Source organism: Melitaea cinxia, chromosome 9 (assembly GCF_905220565.1).
Source record: "Melitaea cinxia chromosome 9, ilMelCinx1.1, whole genome shotgun sequence".
Classification (NCBI taxonomy): domain Eukaryota; kingdom Metazoa; phylum Arthropoda; class Insecta; order Lepidoptera; family Nymphalidae; genus Melitaea; species Melitaea cinxia.
The window spans coordinates 13,081,977-13,103,728 of NC_059402.1; the positions used below are offsets into that span (position 1 = coordinate 13,081,977).

At 31.1% G+C, this 21,752-nt stretch overlaps 2 protein-coding genes and 1 long non-coding RNA gene across 3 annotated transcripts in view; all 3 read left to right on the forward strand.

Moving 5' to 3' along the window:
* The first annotated feature begins 309 nt into the window (after positions 1-309).
* Positions 310-988, forward strand: LOC123656156 (integumentary mucin C.1-like). Its single transcript, XM_045591863.1, has one exon. The coding sequence runs from the start codon at positions 310-312 to the stop codon at positions 964-966; it is 657 nt and encodes a 218-aa protein (XP_045447819.1). The 3' UTR covers positions 967-988.
* Positions 989-10,266: 9,278 nt separating this feature from the next.
* LOC123656343 (BMP and activin membrane-bound inhibitor homolog) overlaps positions 10,267-21,752 on the forward strand; it is a 73,737-nt gene continuing 62,251 nt past the window's right edge. The window contains exons 1-2 of the mRNA XM_045592040.1: positions 10,267-10,490; positions 12,179-12,184. Of these exons, the coding sequence (XP_045447996.1) occupies positions 10,385-10,490; positions 12,179-12,184 (112 nt within the window). The 5' untranslated portion in view covers positions 10,267-10,384. The remainder of the gene's footprint in view (positions 10,491-12,178; positions 12,185-21,752) is intronic.
* LOC123656344 lies at positions 17,852-18,448 on the forward strand. The gene is made up of 2 exons (XR_006743523.1): positions 17,852-17,892; positions 17,980-18,448. It is a non-coding gene; the product is annotated as an uncharacterized LOC123656344 (long non-coding RNA).

The window sequence follows — 21,752 nt, forward strand, 5'->3', positions numbered from 1 at the left end:
ACAAAGGTGAAACATCGTAAAACATCGCTGTCTTTTACCATCGCTTTCTAATATTTTTACGGGTAAACTATTATACTTATATTAATAAATATTGAATTTGTCCATATTTCCAAAATTTTTATGAAAATTCTAATAATATCATTTTATTTTCAGAAATCCATTAATCTTTTAAAAAATTCAATTGACATGCATCAGCCATGTTTGATAAACATCGTAATATTTCTATATACAGCGATTCAATTACAAATAAAATGGGTAAATTCCGAAAAGGAATCTTTAGTGTTCATTGCCAATCCTGTAGAAGCCAATATGCCAGGTCATTGGATACCATTAAGCATTGTAAAAGTAATTTTAGGTGGGACCACAACAGAGTATTTTAATAAATTGGCGCACGTTATAACAATACCTACTACAACAACAACGGAGGCAACAACAACAGAAATAATAACCACACCGACAACAACTACACCGACAACAACTACACCGACTACAACTACACCTACTACAACTACAACAGAGGGAACAACAACGCTGCTCACCACAACAAAAAAAGCCGTGACGCCTACAACTACGTCGACAACAACAACAACAACTACAACTACGACGACGACACCACCTCCCCCTCCACCACCTATTAGTATTAAAACGACACCACCTATAACAACAACAACGACGATGACGACTCCTACAACGACTCCTACCACAACTCCTACAACAACTCCTACAACACCTGCAGCAAATCCTATAACGACTCCTACAACAACTCCTACGACGACTCCTACAACGACTCCTACAACGACTCCTACGACGACTCCTACAACAACTCCCACAACAACTCCTACAACGACACCTACAACAACTCCTACAACGACTCCCACGACAACAACACCGACGACCACAACTAAAAGGGGTCCACATCGAAATAAAAAACCAGCTACAGACGCTCACGAAAATATGAATAATTAGATTTTAATTATTTTTTTTTGTACGTAAATTATTTTATTTGGTTCATTTAATTTTTAAGTTACTTTAGTATAACGTAAATATAGATTATATTCAAATCACCAAATGAACATTTATTTTATTCATATCAGACAATTTAATCTAAGGTTAATAAAATTAGATATTGAATAATTATTGTTTGCTAATGATTTAAACAAGGCTGCTCTTTAAAAAATCTACTAAGTAGTCAAAATGGTTAAAAAAAATCATAATAGGAATTCTGGTAACTACCGATGAAAACACGATTACTGAGAATCACTACATAATATAAAACAAAGTCGCTTTCTCTGTCCCTATATCCCTATGTCCCTATTTATGCTTAAATCTTTAATACCTACTACGCAACGGATTTTGATGCGATTTTTTTTAATAGATAGGGTGATCAAAGGGAAAAGTTTATATGTATAATAACATCCATTAAATAGTGGAGAAATACTGTTATTTTTGTGGTTTCTAATGTGATGTCGTAAATAATTACATTTTTTCCGCTTACATTGCAAACGCAGGCCGAACCTCCGTGTCTATCTCTTATGGATATCCCACAATAAAATTTTTTTGTCATTTACTTTTTACGACAAATATTGGCTAATTTTCGAAACGATTTTAACCAATACATCATTAATATAATCCTTATCTAATTAAATACCCTAAATACATTGTTAATTCAATATAGATTATATATATATATATATAGATTCTATAAGGCCCTTTACAGCATATAATTTAAATGAATATTTTCGAAGATATTACAGATTTAAAAATTGCGGGACGTAGCGTTTGCGGCGGTTCCGGGCGGCCGGGGCGGCGGGAGCGTGCCTATAAGTATAGTATAAAAAGTAAATAAGTAAAAATATAGTGTATGAATTTAGATATTCCAAAAATAACAAGAAATTTTCATGGTTTAGGAAAAGAAGAATTGTTTTACTCTAAAGTTAACGCGTGCGGGCCACGGGCAGTAATGAATAAATCAAAACTACTGGATCGATTTTAATATTTTTTTCAGTGAATGACATATATTTTATATGTTTTATATCCGTGCGAAGCCGGAGCGGGCCGCTAGTAAATTATAAAGGAAAGATGCGTACTTGAATAATTCAATATTTGCCTTTTTCTTCTAGGTATAATGCTTATGATACCTAGAATTCGTAGGTTAAACTGTCCTTTTTGCCGTTATTTTAATCCTTTTATAGAGCTCCTTCAATTTTAGACTAGGCGAACTTTCTCAAAAATGCTTAACAGCTTTGAGAGAATTAAGTTTCAGTTGAATCGAAATTACGGTAGCAGATGATAAGGGGATACCCCTACATCACGCATGATAGAATAGGCTTTATTCTGGTCTATTATATATACTGTATTCCAAAGAGCACATGTATGTCGCCGTCGACGTTGTCAAACATTGTGCATAGCCGCATTTGAGCCCTTTTGATGAAACTCTACACGCTACGCTAGTTATGGAATAGAATCATTTATGGTGAACTCTATGTCGTAGTTAAAAGACAATGTTTGGATAATTTTGAGTGTTTCAAAAGTTTCAAAAAGTTACGTTTGTAATGCTTGTGATTTATTTTATATCTAGAATATGCATAGAACTTAGTGCATTCTCATTATTAATTTAAGTTTAACGAGATCATAAAGTATATGTTAAAAATACCCAATTAGTAAAGCAAGTTATCATTCAACATTTGAAATGCAAGCATTGAAAAGGCTCGATATCTGTTTGAATGATATGAAAAGTAAGTTTGATGAAACAACCATTATTTACATTTAAAAAAAAAATTAAAATCGTATGGAATTATAAAGTAAAGTAATCTATAGCTATATCAATCTCCAAAACACTTCTACACTTACACGCAATATACAAATAATTGCTAGATTAATTTCACGTTTTATAATAATTTTTAAAAATACCGACATTTATAATAATTAATCAAAATTAATTTACTTGTATTATTTTTCCGTGTAAATGAAATACAATTTCATAATGAGAAGTAAAGGTTTTTAATCGTACAAACAAAATCTTGTTGGTAGGGAAACAAATATTTGAAGAGGACGTAATCGTGTGTATTGAAAAAGAAACAAGGAAAAAAGATTAACGACCAAAAATACCAATTCGAGCAAATCCTTACTTAAATGTATATTTTTATATCACGCGTCTTTCTAACATAGACAATCATAGAGTAGAGAAACGTAGATCGCAAGAACAGTAACAATTGACACAACTGCAAAACCTAAAAGACTATAAACCTTTGTTAAAAAAAAAACAATTAAAGAAAATAATAATATACACAACCCGACAATAACTGAACTTAAACGACAGTCCTGCCAACTTGAAGCATTAAAAAAACTTCTGTGTTCATTCTAAATACAAAGGGAATCTTGAAACAGGCTTATTACCTACCACTTGAACGATCCACAATCAGAGAGCGCCAAATAGTCTCAGTAAAAAAATCTATTGAGCTCTTAGAAGTTTCAAAGAGATGATATTCGGAGATTTATGATGCCCTTAAAATTTGGATATCTCGGTGACTAATATACAAAGTTATTTATACGTTTTATACCCTTAATGTTTTATGGGTATGTAATTATGTTGCACAATTAAAGAGTAAATTCATATTTATGTTGGTGATAATTGAAAACACACAGGTCAGAATCTCTAGCAGTTTTCTACTTACCTGACTACCTGGTTGAAAATTTTCAGTAAATTTCCTCAACAATATTCCTACGATCTGAATTCTCAAAAGACGATGTGGCTCATCGAGCACATTTAGCGACATTGTTGAAGACTAATAACTCATTTTTCTAAGATGAAAGTCTTGGCGGAAGTTGAAAATAATCTTCTACAGACATTGTAAATCGTAAATTAAGAACCTTTTGAAGATTTAGTTTAAGCCTTGAATTAAACTAACCTCATACAACACCAAATATTTTCTGAACGTCACATAAGTATAACAAAATGTTTTAACTTGATGCAACCCCTAAATTATTTATTGAAGAATTTCTACTGTATCAACTTTAATAATTTAAGATTTTTATCAAATAATATGCAATATAAATAAAAAGTAAATTTCGTCCTAAACAATTAATATAACCGAGGCGGTTTTTAGAATAATTATAAAGAAAGAAAGGAACTCGCCTCCTTTTTTTCTCGTGCTCGACGCCAGACAAAGGTACCTACCGCAAAAACTCGGCACATTTTTTGTTTACTCCATTGTCCAAAAATTTGCTAAAAGTTTTTCGTGGTGAGTGACCTACAGCTACTTGGAATGAGTGTATTAAATTATTTTAAATATTTTTAAGTTTTTAGTCCTGAAGTTTACAAACCATACAATTTGTCCTATTTCAACAGCTCAAAAGCTGTTATTATTATATTTATTTATTATTTTGGAATAGGATGTCCGACAAAAGTTCTCTCCATAACCCTAATCGAATCAGAAATTAAAGTTTCGAACAATATCGGAATTAGGGGCTATGTTTTAATATTATAAGATATGTTATTACTTGTTTTGATATCTGTCCGTTCGAGCTTTTTTTTGTTATGTCTATCTATCTATAAAGCTTTTAAAATCATATGAGATACTTTTTATGTAACAATCAAAAATGTATTAAACTCTAAGTCTAAGCGTTAGTCTACATATAGTCCGAAACATTTACCTATAGTTACAACCTCACGAAACAAACAAAAGATTTTCAAACTCATTCAAAAAGTCAAAATTACAACAGTAATTTTAACTAATGCGACGTCCGCAAAAACTAACTGAGGTTGGTCTTTTAAGATCAAGTGACAATAGAAGAACAATTTGTCAAATAAACGAAACAAAAAAAAAATAAACGAAAAATAACGATTTAACCGTCAGCAAGATTACCGAATAAATGTATGAATTTAAATTCAATATTTGTATTAAGCTAAAATAAAATTAGGTTCATAGCAGACTGAATCGATTAAAGACGCCAACCTCGCTCCGCCTTGATAAAGGACTAAGGACCGGCTCTTCGCCTGTGATTCCTCTATCTGAGAAAGGTCTTATAAATTAACTTTTTAGCCGACCGCCTGCAAGTTTGTTTTAACATACTTGTTTGTTTTATTTAATGGGTTCTTGGAAATAATAATTCTGTACAGTAATTTAGTCAATATAGAGTTTTTAATAGTAATCGGCTTAAATTAGATTACCTAAGATAGTTCAAGTAATGATATAGTCATATTTTGAATTCACTCTAAAAAAATTAATCGAATTAATTTGAAGTACCTACTCGGCATTAGTAAAGTAACAAACACTTATTTCTTAGTATGTAAACATGATATTTGTCGTAAGTTTTTGATAATTTTAAATTACAACTACTGCACATTACATTTTTTATGGAGAGCAAAACCGTAGAATAACAAATAATCAAGAATTTTATATAAAAGCATCATTAATATTCACGAATTTTTTGTTTGATTCTGCAACATCTTTATAAATGCATTTTAAAAGAAGGCTAAACGGTAAATTCAACTCCAGTCATATGATTTTAAAATGTTAATTCTGATAAATAAAGGTTCAAAATAACCCAGTGGATAGAACACGTGAAACAACAACAAAGTCTCTAAATCAAATCTTGGCCATAAATAAATCTTTGTCACAAATAAACCTTTATCATCACATAAATTTTACGATAAAACTTATATAGGTCTTCGCAATAAGAGAATATAATTTAGATATCTAAGCTCCAACTGTTTATTTATTATAAAACTTTACTTTGTTTTAGTAATTAATTTATTTAGTATAAAAACTTACCAAGCAATATAATTGAAGCCTAATTTGGGATGTTATCGTGAAATTTATCAAGAATTACATAGAACTTACGAAACAAAGTATGTAGATATATTAAAAAATAATTAGCAGCAAAAAATTTCACGACGGAACATCAAAACGTCGCTCTTTGTGAGTCAATTCGACAAGTCCAGACATGTTATTAGAACAAAAGCGAGCAAGTTATCGGCATAAGCAACAACAATAGCCTTTCAAAACTGATAGACAGCGCCACCCATGACATACATTTCTGTACTTTGTTTACTCAGACGCCACTTTTACCCTTATCTGATTCCTGAGAAGCAACCTGTTGAGTCAGAGCCGTGTCGTGTTGAGCCACTAAACAATTCGGCTTACAGTTAAAAGCCCTTTCAAATTCATTGTGTTCAAGACATTTTTTAATATTCTAGCGGGAAGCGAGAGGATGCGGTGTTTTATATTTTCTTTATCTATTTTTCTTCACTTATTCCAATATTATGAAAAGGTAAGACTTGTGAGTTTGTTTGTAGCTTTTTGGGGTAAGCTCTGATGTTTTACTATTAATATGAAAATAACGTATATGAAAAACAGACATCTTATAACTTATTTATATCATACTTTCTAATTAAAAGTAAATGTATACACTTGTCTGCTCGAGTATTCCATGACCATACACAAAACTACTACTCGGAATAACCCTCATTATAATTAAGCTACAAAATCAACTTTTTAAACGTTGATTTTGTTGATGTGTTTATTTAGTTACCAATTTAATGGAAAAGAAAGTTTACTGTCTAAGTTTGTAATAACTCTATTCAATTTTAAAATCGAAGAACCTAGATAATATTTAAAAAAAACGAGTGTGCTTTTTTTTACAAGACTGAAGTCAAACTTCTTCAACTCCTACAGTAATATACGAAGCGTACCTAACTCTCTCTCTTTCTATCTTCACTAACTTATATCTCAACTTCCGTTCGCCTCACCCGACCACACTTTTCGTAACGCTCTCGTCACGCATTCACCAGCTTACTCCATAAGTCAAGCGAGCGTAAAGAAATTTCACTTCAAAAAATCGTTCAAGGTAATAACAATTGGTAAGCAATTAACAAAAACGTAAATCGCTAAGGAATGCAATCAATCTATACCGTTTACGTATTCTGGATATGCCGGTAACCGAGAAGGAGTCATTAAACGTCATTATATGCAGCCGTTAGGGTTACCATGGTTACCGTATTCATTTTAAGCATCTGTTTTTTTAATAATAATAATAATAACAATACATTCAATGACTTTTTTGTATTATAGTGCAAGTACATTTCTCCAGATCAAATCTCCATAGTTAGAGACAGTTTTTTTTTTAAGAGTAAATGCAGAGTTTCTTGACGATTTAGTGATAGCATCACTTTGTCTACAATTAATTTAGCAATAACAAATATAATTTTAATTTATAAAACTATGATTCAAAGGTGCTTTTGATTACTACTTCAATAAAGTAAGTTTTGATTTTGATTCTGAATTTATATTTTGAAGCCTACGCAGTCACTATCAACGATTAACTTATGTATAAGGTATTCGGAACTTAAACCCCAATATTTAATTGTCTTTGCAGGAGCTTTGGTCACGGGAGAATTACGTATATAAGTAAAAGTGTCAGCAATTTATACATGTAGTTTTAGGAATTTTGTTTTCTCTAATTTTAGTTGAACTTTCATTCTGAAATTATTCTGTGCATACTTCAGAAAATATTCATTAAAATTTGTTTTCAAGCCTGGTCATCCTATTGTCAGGCAATGGATTGGCCGCAGGAGGCATTCTTCTAACAAAGACTTCGTGAGACGGATGCCTTTGTTTTTTACACGCTTTCTTCGTTTGGAGCACCGGTTTGCAGTTCGAATTTATTTTTGAATTTCGAATGATATGTTCGATTGTCAAATTTTGCATTTTTATAGCCTTTCTTTGTTTTATTTTTGCATAATAATATTCTAAATGGTAATTTAAATTTAAAGTTTTGTGTATTTTTTAAAACATTAATTTTTACCTAAGGATAATTATATCTAATATATAAAATTCTCGTGTCGCGGTGTTTGTAGTTAAACTCCTCCGAAACGGCTTGACCGATTCTCATGAAATTTTGTGTGCATAATATGCACTGCATATGGATAGGTCTGAGAATCAAACAACATCTATTTTTCATACCCCTCAGTTACAAGGGAGGGGGGGGGGGATTAAGGGGTTAATAATATATATGACAAAACAACGTTTGCTGGGTCAGCTAGTTACATTATAAAAATCCATAAAATAAGTAAGTACTCTACGCACCGTAAAATTTTGATATTCTTAACTTTAAAGAATTTATATAACTGCATTTTTAACTCGAATCTATATTTCTCTGAAAATTAGACATGTCTCGACTAGTCTGGTAAAGCCATAACATGTTTTTAATCTGGCGGCGCCTAGTCTGCGATAAGTCCGCAAAAAGCGCCGACTAGGCGGTCTATTACATTAGGTACTCACATAAATGTATTGAAATATAACCGCAATATTCATCGGTACTCATAAAAAAGTACATCTGGGTACTTACTCATATAAAATTTTGAGAGCGGGTGACTAATAAATTTTCTTATCCAGCCATAGTAATAATTATTGAAGCTAGTAAAAAAAATACTGGGAGTAAATAGATAGTTAATGTAAAAAATATGGTACAGGCAAGATTTTTTTTGTCAATAAGTAATTGGATTTAACTAAAATATTAATATTAGAGATTACTAAAGAGTACTTGTCAGCTCTCAATCAAATTTAAATGGGACTATGTGACAAGCACTAGCTTTCAATTAAAAAAGTTTCGAGGTTAACATACATTTAAAAAATGCGATTGAATTGAGAAGCTCCTTCTTCATTTGAAGTCAATTAAAAATAGTAAACAAAAAAAAAAAATTACTACACAAAATCAAAAATTAAGTTATTAATGTCAGTCTTGAGTCGTCAGTATTTGTACCTATACGCTTCAGCCTGTAATATTTCACTGTTGGTTATAGGCCTCTTCCCCATGTAGGAGAAGGATTAGAGCTTAATCCACCACACTGCTTTTATTAGTAAGTATGTATATTTACCTTAAAATTACTGTCTAGAGAGTATAAATTCATAAAAAGTGTTCACAATCATTACTGACTGCAGTTATAATCTTAAATAATAATGACTGCAGTCAAAAATGCGACGGTTAGTCAGTCTACCCTTATATTGAACAAAGCCAAAAAAGAATTTAAAAGATTACAATCCACTATTCGGTTTCTAGCAACCGATTTATCAGTCGACCAGTTGGCCAATTTTATGAGCCCTATTCTACTTAAAATCTATTTAGTAAACGGAATAACCATACATAATGTTATAAACGATACTTGATTCGATAAAAGAATAATTAGGTAGAAAGTAAAAAACAAATTCAGTTACAAAAACATCTTTTTATACCTTTTAAAAGTCAACATATTCTTAAAAATACATAAACTACGGAGGTATATTTTTATAGAACAATTTTAGTAGACAAACTTTTTGTATAGCAAGTAGCAGCAAAAACAACAGAAGAGAATGCAAGCCGCGTGGCGCACAAAATGCCTGGCGCTTCACCAATTCTCAACACAACACAGTTTTGACAAACGAAATACAACTCTATTTCCTTGTGTTAACATTTAAATTAATTTACAAAATTAGTCAGTACTTTACATCATCTAGTCTGAACAGTGTCGTTATAGACTTTCAAAGTATCGATAAATAGTAGTTTAATAATAATTAATATTTGTTATAATTACGTACATCAACTACTATATTATTACTTTTGTAATTATCACTAATCGTCCATTGAAAATACTATTTCAAATATTTTAATTGTTTCTTGTAGTTTTGTTTGTTCAATGCTTTTTCTTACGCTCCTCAATTCAAGCAAGTTCAATCATATAACTTATAAAATGTTGGACTTTAATATGAACTTATACAGCTTATCCTCCGCATTTCTTATATTTCAAGCCGCATAACTTTTTTTATGTATTTTAGTTGTGTAATATTTTTAGCTTTGTGATTATTATTAGCGGTCAGGACAAATAAGTGAATTAATTTGAACAAGAAAATACCTTTAGTAACTAATTAATTCTATTAATTATTTATTTGTCAATTATCGATCTCGATATTTTAGTAAATATAAATACACTGTTCTAGCCTGCTGTGCAATTTTCTTACTCGCTCTTCACGCTTGTTTTCTTTCACACACGAATGACGCACCCGGCACCCGCCGCATGGCGCACGCCTGCCATTAGTTAGGCACATTAGTTGAATATCGACCGCGTTTCGGAGTGGATGCGTTACTCAATTTTTATAATACTATGAACGCGTGTTTACATTTTGCATAAAATATGTCAAATTATTAGTATAAATTAGTTAATATATAATATAATAGAAACGATTTAGGTAATAAGTGTTATAAAACTGTGTTTATAAATTAATGACTTTTTTTGGTGAATATTGTGATGATTAATGATAAACAGAAAAAAACATTGTGATTCGAAACATCGGTAATGGTGATTTTAATGCGTTTTCGTATGTGGCAATAGATTTTAATTGACAAAGCAATGGCCGTGGTTAATTTTAGCGTGTGCTTGGTGCTCATTCTGTATCAACTATCGTCGGCGCTCAGTGACGAAGCTTCTTCGGAATCATCAGATCTCGGACTAAATGGTGAATATTGTTTTACATTTTAAACTATAAATATAACTAAAACACATATATTGTAATATATTTGTAATATTAACCACTCTTCTCTCTGGCTACCCCCTTATAACCATTTCTTTTTTCGCCTTACCCGCTTCATACGTTCTATTCTATTTTGTATATCATCTATTTTTTAACTTAAAAAATCGTTATATTAGAAATTACTTCTAATTGTATTTGTATTCTAAGAAGATATAGAAAATGACGAGCAATTAATTAATGTTACAAAACTGACAATGTAATCAAAATAAGTCATCATAATGTCACGGAACTAAGAAAAATTTCTTTTGAAATCAAACAATTCGGTAAAACTTCCCCATTGTTAAATAAAACATTTTAAAGATTTCTCATATAATCGATGTTTTTAGCAACGTTTAAGGTCGTGCGTCTTTTTGTTATTTTTTATTAACATTATTACGACAATCGTGGTGAGTAAATTTAAATATTTTATTTTTTCGAATAGAATTTGCAGTCATAATTGACTCCCAATCACAATCAATAGATATTATTGAGAAATTTCTCCGCCAACCCGCAATGCAGCAGCGTGGTGGATTAAGCCCTGATCCTTTTCCTACATGGGGAAAGATCTATATGCCCAGCTGTGGGATATTACAGGATGAAGCTATTAAGAATCTTTATTGGTTTACACTTACACACCTTTTATAAGAAACTTGTTAATCCTAAAAGTTAAAAATTATTTATTTAAATGACCAAAATATACATTATGTAAAGAAAAATATTAATTATAAGAAAAAATATTACTAAAAGTAATTAGAACGAGCTTTAGAATTTAGCTCAATAAATTTCTCTCTGACTTTTGGAAGCAAAATTAAAAAAAAAAAATATTTAAAAAATGGTTGTTAGAAAAAAATGTTTATATAAATGAATAATGAAAATGTAAATGAAATGAAAATGTAAATGTAATGAAAGTGTTTTAATAAATGTTTATTCCTATCCTTTTGCAATGTAAAGAATGTAAGGTGTGTAAATTCAGGTATACAGAATTTTGCAATATACAAAATTATGCAGTGTACTAAGTATTATTTTTTACATGTATATTATGTTATATTCCTTATTCTATGTATCATTTCAAATTATAGTGTTTCAAATTAAACGATCCTAAAGTTTTTCTTTACTGTAAGAGTTTTTAACAACTTTTACGAATTATGAAAAGAGAACTATGAAAAAATATAGTTTAAAAATCAGAATAGACTTGAAAAATACCAGACTGGTTTAATTTACTCTGTGGGACTGTAGAATAGTTAGAAACCAATATCTTCAACGGTTTTTAATATAACTAATAAACAACTTATTACAATAATAAAATACACAAATAGAGCTATAAACAACCTCTAATATATAATTAAAAAAGAAACTGACGCATAAATCGCGATTTACTTCAAACCAAGTGTTAAAAAGTTACTAGGGTCCCATATTATCAACAGAGGTCACATGAATCTCGCTTTGACTTCCAAATCGACGGCGCTAATGGCTTTATTTTCCGTACAATACGGAACTGTTTTGGTAATACACGGAATAAATGAGCGTAGCGTGAAACTTTTTTATCGATATCGATAAAAACAGTTTTATAAATATTGTTTTAATGAATGTCATGACTATATTAGTATATGTTTATAACGTTAAGCAAACTGAAGATACTCGTACTACACCATAGATACACGTTACCAAGACTTTCCAAATACTAAACAGAAAGTTTTAGAAATGTCATTAAAACTGATTTTTAACTGTTTTGTTTTATTCAGACTTGGGCTTTTTAGTAGATAGATCACAGCTAAATAATACTGCAATTTCAAGCAGTTTTGTTCCTGTGGTGAGAACACCAGAGTTCCTCGGGGGATTAGGGATAAGTTCGACAACGCGCTTGCGATTAATCTGGTGTTGCAAGTATCTATAAGCTACGGTAATCGCTTACCATCAGGTTAGCTGTACGATGGTTGGTCAATCTAGTTGTATAAAAAAAAGTATTCATAGAAATACTAACAAAGAGAAAGTAATGCCTTATTTAGTCTACATAGTTTATAACCTAATTAATGTCTCCATAATAAATAAATACATTAAAAATTATGAAAGTAATTTTCGATCATACGTTCTTATAAATTTCGTCATATTTTCGGATACGGATATTGATCGTTTGACGTCACCAAACTGATAATATATCGAAACGATCTGATAAGAGTCAGACTTGGCGCCGCGCCGTGGCGTATGTAACTAAGAACTGTTTGCTATTCTCAAACTTACAAACGACTTTCGACAGTAACGTACAGTCAATTCAGACTATTTTGGCGTAAATGATTATGGCATTTGGTATATCGATTGGTGAAATTGGCATTCCAATACGCTTATCAGATGAAATTTATTATCTAAGTATTAAGTTGTGAAGATTTATCACTTGTATCGATTTTGTTGGCGCTAAAATACATGGTTTGAGATATGTTTGTAATAATTGATTGCTTATATTATACATATATGTATAGATACATTGTTTGTTATCTTCTGATATATCTACTCAGTTGCGCTTTCATGATCCGTAAAGTTTTATTAAGGAGAATTTTCTATTTTGCTTAAATCCTTAATTCTTCGTGATACAATGCAATTTTCATCATTTTGTTTTACACTTTATATGTACAACTATGTCGGCTACGAAAGTTTTTTTTTCTTTTCATTTTTACTTGTCTTTTGATAATATTCTAATATTTTAATACTGAGCAAAATCGATTCACTATTAGCGAAGATCATACACCACACAAAAAATTTGAAAATCAGATTAAGTAAGTAGATTTTTTACCCTGATTTATTATAAGTAAGTACATATAAAATAATTATGTATGAACATTGTTTTTCGAGACTATAACGTACGTACGTTGAACTCCGTGTATAGGTATCCTTTTTTTTTAAATAATAATTGATCCTGTCCGCTATCTTATTATACCCGATAAGATTAATTAAATGTCATTTACCTTAAATTCGCCTTTATAATTAATCAAAATATTATTTATCTTCTTGTTAGTATTGCTTACCTTGCGTTGCTTATTAGAACGTCTTTATTTATTTATTTATTTATTTATTTCATACATACAAGTTTACAGAGCTTTGCTCCAAACACAAGTAAGTCAATCAAAATTTAAAAAAAAAAACAAAAAAAACCCAAAAACACAGGTATGACAAATGAAGAAAATAATGGTAAATGTAGAATTAAAAATACACAATCTTATCAAAATACAATAATTAAAATTTACAATGTCAATAAAAATATACCTACTTAGGTGATAATATTAAAATAACTAAATATCAATAATTTTGTTAAGAAATTCATATGTAGAAATTACAATATCAATGTCAAAATAAAATATCTAGTCAAAATTCAGAATTCTGTTTATAAAAATACATTCGTGTCAGTATATTAGATCTCAAAACGAAAAAAAAACGTCAAAATTAAAAAAAAATTAAATATTACTAATGTCAGGATTAAATTATACAACAAAATAAATTTATAACGTACAAAGATAGTCTTAAGTATGTTAAAATAAAATAAACAATTAATCGTGTTAAAGTTATATTTTATATGTATTTTTGTTCTTTAAATGTACAAAAAAGATTATAACTGTTTCTTAAATTACTCCAAATCATAACAATTACTGACTATCTTGAAACATATAGTGAATATTGATTCACTAATCATAACTATGTATATTATTTACTACAAAACAAATACAACATTGAATAACTCAAAATGTAGACAAAATCTCGCAAAAACGAATCCTCGTACGAGTATAATAACAAACAATAAAATCAAAATGAATTCAACTTTTCTAAACAGTTACCTATGCTATAATCCATAGTATAGACCAGATTTTCCCAAAGTGGGTGTTAACGCCCCCTTGTGGGCGCTGCAGTACTAAAGGGACCGAGACCTAAAAAAAAATTGGTAGCGTTGTGTAGAGCCTTGGGTTTGTCATTTAATCTATAAGGACTCTCGACTACAACTTGTGAACATCAACTAATATTAATTAAAATATTGATTAAAGGGGGCACTGTAAAATAATTTATTCTCTCAGTGGGCAGTAGACAAAATAAGTTTGGGAACCTCTGGTATAGATATAATCAAGTTGATAAATCTACTTACGACTTGTCATATCAATTTCGACTGCTAGTAAAAATTTTACACAAATAATTATAATAATTTATTAGTCATAAACGAAGGTCGTTGTCCTTTATCGATATTTCGTTTATTTTTTACGAAATTCCTTGTAAAGTAATTTATCAACATTTATTAACTATTTATATGAAAAAGTTAGGTCATTAACCTCTACTCAGCAATGTAAAAATAGTACTAGAAATAAACCAGTAAATGATTCAAAAAATAGCTAAAATGTCAATACAAATTTGAATAAAGTAAAAAACATTAACTTCCAAAAGACAGTAATCCTTGAATCTGTTACCGACGTAACGCATACAGAAATACACAACGAAAGCGACATTTTAAAATAGACACAAATATTATTTAACTATTAAACAATAAAGCACATAATTGCATGTATTAATTTCTAAGCGAACCAACATGTGGTCGACGAAGACGGCGCCAGTGACGTAATGGGATTCCTCAAATCAATTCCCCATTCCTGCTTCGACCATAAAATTTATTCCCAACTGTAAAATAAGCTGCTAACCCGTGTCACTTAGCATAAAACATATTTTATGAGTTTTAGCCTCTGATTGCTGAATAATTGTATACCAGAAATCCTTAGCGGTTTTAAACGGTTTTAAGATTTAACTGAGGTAGGGCACAGCAGGAAATTTCCTGCTCAAAATATGGAGCAGCCCAACTGGGGTAGTACCTCGACCTTACAGGAGACCGAAGTTAAATAATACTGTTTTTAAGCAGTATTGTGTTCCCGTTGGTGAGTAAGGTGACCAGGGGTCCTGGACAGGATTGGGAATAGGGTCGGCAACGCGCTTGCGATGCTTGTGGTGTTGCAGGCGTCTATAAACTACGGTAATCGCTTATCGAGGTGAGCCGTACGCTTGTTTTCCGATCTTGTTATATTTTAAAAACAAAGGGAGCGCCTAGCGGTTTCACACGTTTATTTAGTGTTTGCGCGAGAGAGTAACAAATATCTATGAGACTTTCAAATTTATAACATATTTTTATAATGTAGTACACAGTTAATAGATATAATGAAAGTCGTGATTAACTTAAAGATTAGTTTTCGATTATATTTAATCAGCCGTGTTTTAATTTTCTCGACTCGATTCCAATCAATAATGTTAATTTACACGTATACACACATATATAATTACGTACTTTGCTGGTAACTTATCTTCTTGAATAACATATCATTGAAATGTGGGTATGATGTTTATTATTTAACGTTAAAATACACCTAATGTATTAAAATTATACGTAAACTGGGTGTAATAAATCATTACGCGGAACATGCGCGGGCGCGTATTCGCGTACACGCAAATTAAGCTGTTCATGGCTTATTGGCACGTTTCATCGCGGACACGAATTTATAATTAATTAATTTACTAATTTCATAAACAGTAATTTTCTTATGATTAAATTGTCATTTCCGCCAACCCGCAGTGGAACAGCGTGGTGGATTAAGCTCTGATCCTTCTCCTAAATGGAGCTAAAGGCCTATGCTCAGCAGTGGGATGTAAGAGGCTGATGCTTATGATGTGTCGTAACTAATATGACTTATAAGCTTAAAATTATAAGTTGTAGTTGTGTATAAAATATAAAAAGTTCATGTGTTTTTAAAAAAGCGGTTGGTAATGGCAGCTATTTAAGAAGTATAAAGCCTTTTTACTCATAGTTTGAATCCAAGTAAAATTTAAAAAAAAATCTGTTAAAATTCGAGATACTCGATTATTATAATTTATAATTAAAGTCTAAATATTACAATGCAAAAAATGCAGGAATCTTACGATGGTATTTAAGATACGATATTTTTTATTTTTTATTTTGACATAACTTGTCAATCTTGTTTTATTAGTGGCACGTATAGCAACAAGTTTTTCACCTAAAATTCGCGATAAATATATAGCGGTTTATCTATGTCAACTAGCTGCACCTCGCTGTCTTACCTGAATTATCTCTGATCCCGTTGGAATGTCGGGATAAAAAGTAGCCCATGTATTATTCTGGATTTCCAGATTTCTACGTATCAAGTTTTATGACAATCGGTTCAGTAGTTTTTGCGTAAAAGAATAATAAAGGTCCATCCTAGCTTTGCCTTATTGTTTTACACGAGTTAGTTCCAATTATGTGGGAATGTTGGGATATAAAATAGCCTGGTGAGTAAGGTGACCAGAGCTCCTGGGGGATTGGGGATTGGGTCGGCAACGCGCTTGCGATGCTTCTGGTGTTGCAGGTGTCTATAAGCTACGGCAATCGCTTACCATCAGGTGAGCCGTACGCTTGTTTGCCGACTTAGTGACATAAAAAAAAAAAAAAAAAAAAATGAGTTAATTTAGATCTCTTGCTTTCTACGTACTAAGTTACGTTTACGCTGGTACTTATAAAAAACGCGATATTTGCAACGCACATCAAAAAGTCTCATCCAAAGCTCGCATCTTGGCAAACGTGAGCCACTCATTAATACTTTCATTCAAACTCATTAACGTTCACCGAATATTTTCACGATGTTTCACGGTAAATTTTCTCAGAAACGCACCGAATGCTTTGTTTTGCGTGACGCGTGTAATCTAGTTCAGCGGTTAAACAATCCCGACATATAGAAAGTTGAGATTCTTCTGATTTATTTCTGTGTAAGTGGTCTTACTTTTCACCGTAATCATATTTTTGTATCATTCTTGGAAAATATTAGAGTGTGAATAAAATTCCTTCCTTTCTAAAACTTTAGAAGACTTGTGCGATATGTGACTTGTAAGATATTAGATACAAATAAGAATTGCTAAGCTATTTAAACTATTTTTTTATGTTTATTACTATATACATATATGAAGCTTTTTCAGTTACAAATATTACTTAATTGAATAAAAGTCATTAACAGAAAATGATTTTTGAAGTGTTGTGTGTTGATTTAACTATAGCAATTGTCTGAAAAAAAAAATACAATTTAAACATTTTCAACTTTCGAACCAGTTAAATAATACTGGCACATAAACTAGATAGTTTTAGAATTTGCCTAAACTGTAAACTGACGTCGATCCCGTTTCACTAAAAATTGCAAAAGTTGACTTGGATTGTGCAAGTAAGTATACGCAATTTTAGTACTACAGTATGCGGCAGCCGTAAAAAATAGAAAAAAAGTTAAATTGAAGTATCTACTAAATCTCATAGTTTCTTCTAAATTTCATCGTCTCATACTGCCGTGCTGAAGTATATAACAGTTTTTTGACGTCATGGCATTTCTTTTATAAATATAGTTATACCTATTTTTTTTTTTAATTTTTAACAATTTTTCAGATTTAGATTTTTTTAATTTACTCAAAGAAGTAAGCTTGAAGCGTAGCCGTACATATACTATAAGTTTAGATAGATATAAAATATGAATCGTAGGTAAATTTTCGTCTACAGTCGAGCCCCTCGCCACGATGATTAAAGTATAAATGTAATCATTCGATCGCATGATAACAAGTAGTAAGCCTAGATAAGGGAAAGTCGCTTTCACGAATTACGAATAACTCATGAGTACTGTCTATACGATATTTCTGATATAAATTTTCCTTTATTTTTTGCTCTGAACTGCATTTGTCGCGCTTTTAGAGAAGAGTTTGCTGTCGTATAAAATGACGCGGTAAGCTGCGACGTTACGCGTCATAACGCGACAAATACTTGCTTTGACATAAAAAGACGCGACAATAGCCTGTGGATTTTGACATTATGATAAGGAGAAATAAAAGAATTTGATAGTAGAAATACGACAAAAAATGACGTAAAAATAAAATTAAGATACAGAAATGTATGATAGAGCAAAACAAATGATATTAGTCGATTGACAATGTAAGAAAGCAGATCACAGAATGAGACCACTTTTATTAGGAAATGAAATTTTCACAGCAAATATTTTTATCGATCATTACTTGACATAAATATTGTACGAACCAGAGAGATATCATTACATAGTAGAAAATAAAGTCGCTTCCCGCTGTCTGTTTGCTTAGATCTGCGATTTTCTTTAGTAAATAGAGTGATTCCAGAGGAAGGTTGATATGTATAATACATGCATAATATAGTAGAGGAACACTGATAGTTTTTGCAACCGTCGGAAGCCGGGGCGGGTCGCTAGTTTTATGGTAAAATAATAAGTAAAAAAAATTCAGAAACGATATCGTGTGAGAATGTTAATAGGCACAGTAGTGTATACTTTATGTCTCATAAAAACGGAAATAAATTGACTCACTACTTTATCATGTCAGTTTTAATTTTGATGTATGAACAAAACCCATTCGTCACCCTAAATTTTGGGAACCACAAACGCAGTCTTTACTCATTGAAGGGGACTCTTAACGGTTGTCTGGCGCCAAATTGTTAGACCTGGCGCCAAAAATCCTACACAAGGTGGGGTCATATTTAAATGTAGCCCTTATCGTAATGTAAATAATGTCCAATTTTATTCAACTATCTTAGAAAAGGGAAGACGAAGGGATAATAGAACGGCGTCGTGATGTCGATGCATTTTTAAACGGTGGGTAAATTGGACGGGCACTTGCTTTGGAAATATAGAGTAATATTGCTAGCATATGTGTTAGTTTAGTACAATTTATCGATATTTTATAACTTTAACCCCCGTTACTTTCGCAGTGAAATGCAATAAAGTTGTGGGAAAACATTAGTACGGAATTTCGAAAGAACAATAGAATATTTGTATAGTGATTATGTCAAGAACATTCTCATCATTATTACCGCTAACAAGATAATGGAAAATGGATGTAAACGGATACGTGAAATTTAAAACAAGGAACACTGTATAACAGACGACAGTTGCACCTAGCTTCCGGTAACAGCCGGAAAAGCGGCGCCATTGGCGCCTGTGTCGGCTATCTGCGGTCTGTTGGCATTCATGCTTCAACCGCGAAACAGGCCGGACGTAACGCGCCGCTGCGTCCACGATTAATAACCCACGCAAAATAATTACTCACGCCATAACGTTTAGAAAACGCTACAATGACTTCATGATTGGCTTACAAGTTATTTATTTGTGTAATTAAAGAGAAACGTTTACACAATACGTGATATTATATTAAAACATTAACTTTACGCTACGCTTACTCCATTACTACACTTTTTTCTCAATCATAATTTTCTCATTAATCATAAACTGAATTATGTGTTTGAAGTAAATAGAAAATTATCTAAACAATTAAAAGTACCTGCTGTTATTTTAGGCGACGTTCTTCGACGTCAAATAATTCTCAAGTTAATGTTTATATATAAAGGTTTACAGTACGCAGGGCTTGCAAATATTGCATTAATCCAACACACGCTTGGCAATGCACTTGCTAATACATGATATGTATGCGCAACGCGACTTAGCTTGTCGAAGGTGACTCGATCTTGGTGCTGTATCCTACCAAGTACTTATTACACATTCTCTTTGTTTTTAAAATCGATATACACTAATATATAACCTACTAAGTAACAGCTACTACTAACAACAATACTAAAACACTTTTTTCACTTCGCAATTCAAATTACTGTTTTGAGACATACTCTTATTATTATTATTATTCTTGAAATGGCTCCCTTGCAGATTTGCCAATATCAGAGTATTCATAGTATCATCATAGTAGTATCAGAGTAGACATACTCTAATAAAAGAAAAACATTTGACAGTAAATTAAAAATAATATCAGTCAAATATAGTTCCATATTCGTTTTCTTCGAACCAACCAAAAAATATTTCAAAAATTTCTTCATAAAATTGTGACGCCATTTTTAGCATGGCGCAACTTTAGTTCAACGCCTCTTCTATCAAGTATTGAACATCGCAAGTAATATGTGTATTAAAAAAATATATATATGAATGAAATTTCTTCGCTCTGGAAATAGAAACGTTTAGTTTTTCATGGTATACGCTGTTATGAATAGAATGACTTAACATTAATATTTATTAGCAAGTATCGTAGCGTTGAATCGATCAACATTTATACGTGAAAGAAACTGAATTGCTTGTTGAAGGAAAAAACAACGATATTAGCTATTGAAGTGATCTCGTATCATAAATTATGTATTTCGTTTTTTAGTTCTGTATATTTTCTTCAAGTTTCAAAAACACATTTGAATTTTTCAATAAATAACTATATAGGTATTTAAATTTAATAGAAGAAAAAGAAAAAAAAATCATTTTTCGGAAAAGATAATTGCTTCAAATTTACTATTTGTCCAATATTTATTACATTTAATGAAACTTTTACTAAAGAAGATTGCTAAAAAAGACAAAATGTCAACATTTTTAAAAGATAATTTGTGTCAAAACTTATCTTTTTAATCTATTTAATATTTGTTACTTTAATAAAAAAAAAAATCATTGCTTTTGTAAAGTCAAAAATATAATTACTATTACGGTAATGTAATATAACTTGTCGGTTTGGCGTGTTTGTTACAATAACTGTCTATTACGCGTTGTGGTTGTGGTTTGATACCAGCTCAACAAATATTCGTATATTTGTACATATGTATGTTTGTATAGACTCTCTAGACTCATAGAATCACGATGACCATCTGTATGGTCTATACACACATGTGTGTATAGACAATCTGTATGGTCTATACACACATGTGTGTATAGACCATACAGATGGTCATCGTGATTTTTGCATCTATGTATTTATTATATCTGTTTTTGAATTCGCGTCAGGATTTATACCCTGGGGGCCATCCCTTCCCCTCATGTTAATACTATGCGTGTCAAAATCATTATCAAACTATTGTAATTTTACTGTTAGCATTATTATTTGTATACAAAAAAACCAACAGCTGATTCTGTAACAGGCAGCTGTATCGAATAATGCGGTGTCAATGCCAGACGGGTCACCCCAAGTAAAAACCCGTAAGATAAATAATACAATTCGTAATGACACAACAGAAAAGCAGTGGGTAATGATATCCTTCATAATCATGCTGTTGTAAATACTGAATAAAGTTCACATATTGTTCTGTATTATAAATGTATTTCAAAAAAAAAAAAAAAAAATATTTACCATTATCTCAGATCATATTATAAGTACCGCTACATT

Coding starts and splice junctions, on each gene's coding strand:
- LOC123656156 (XM_045591863.1), top strand. CDS start 310: ATGCCAGGTCATTGGATACCATTAAGCATTGTAAAAGTAATTTTAGGT.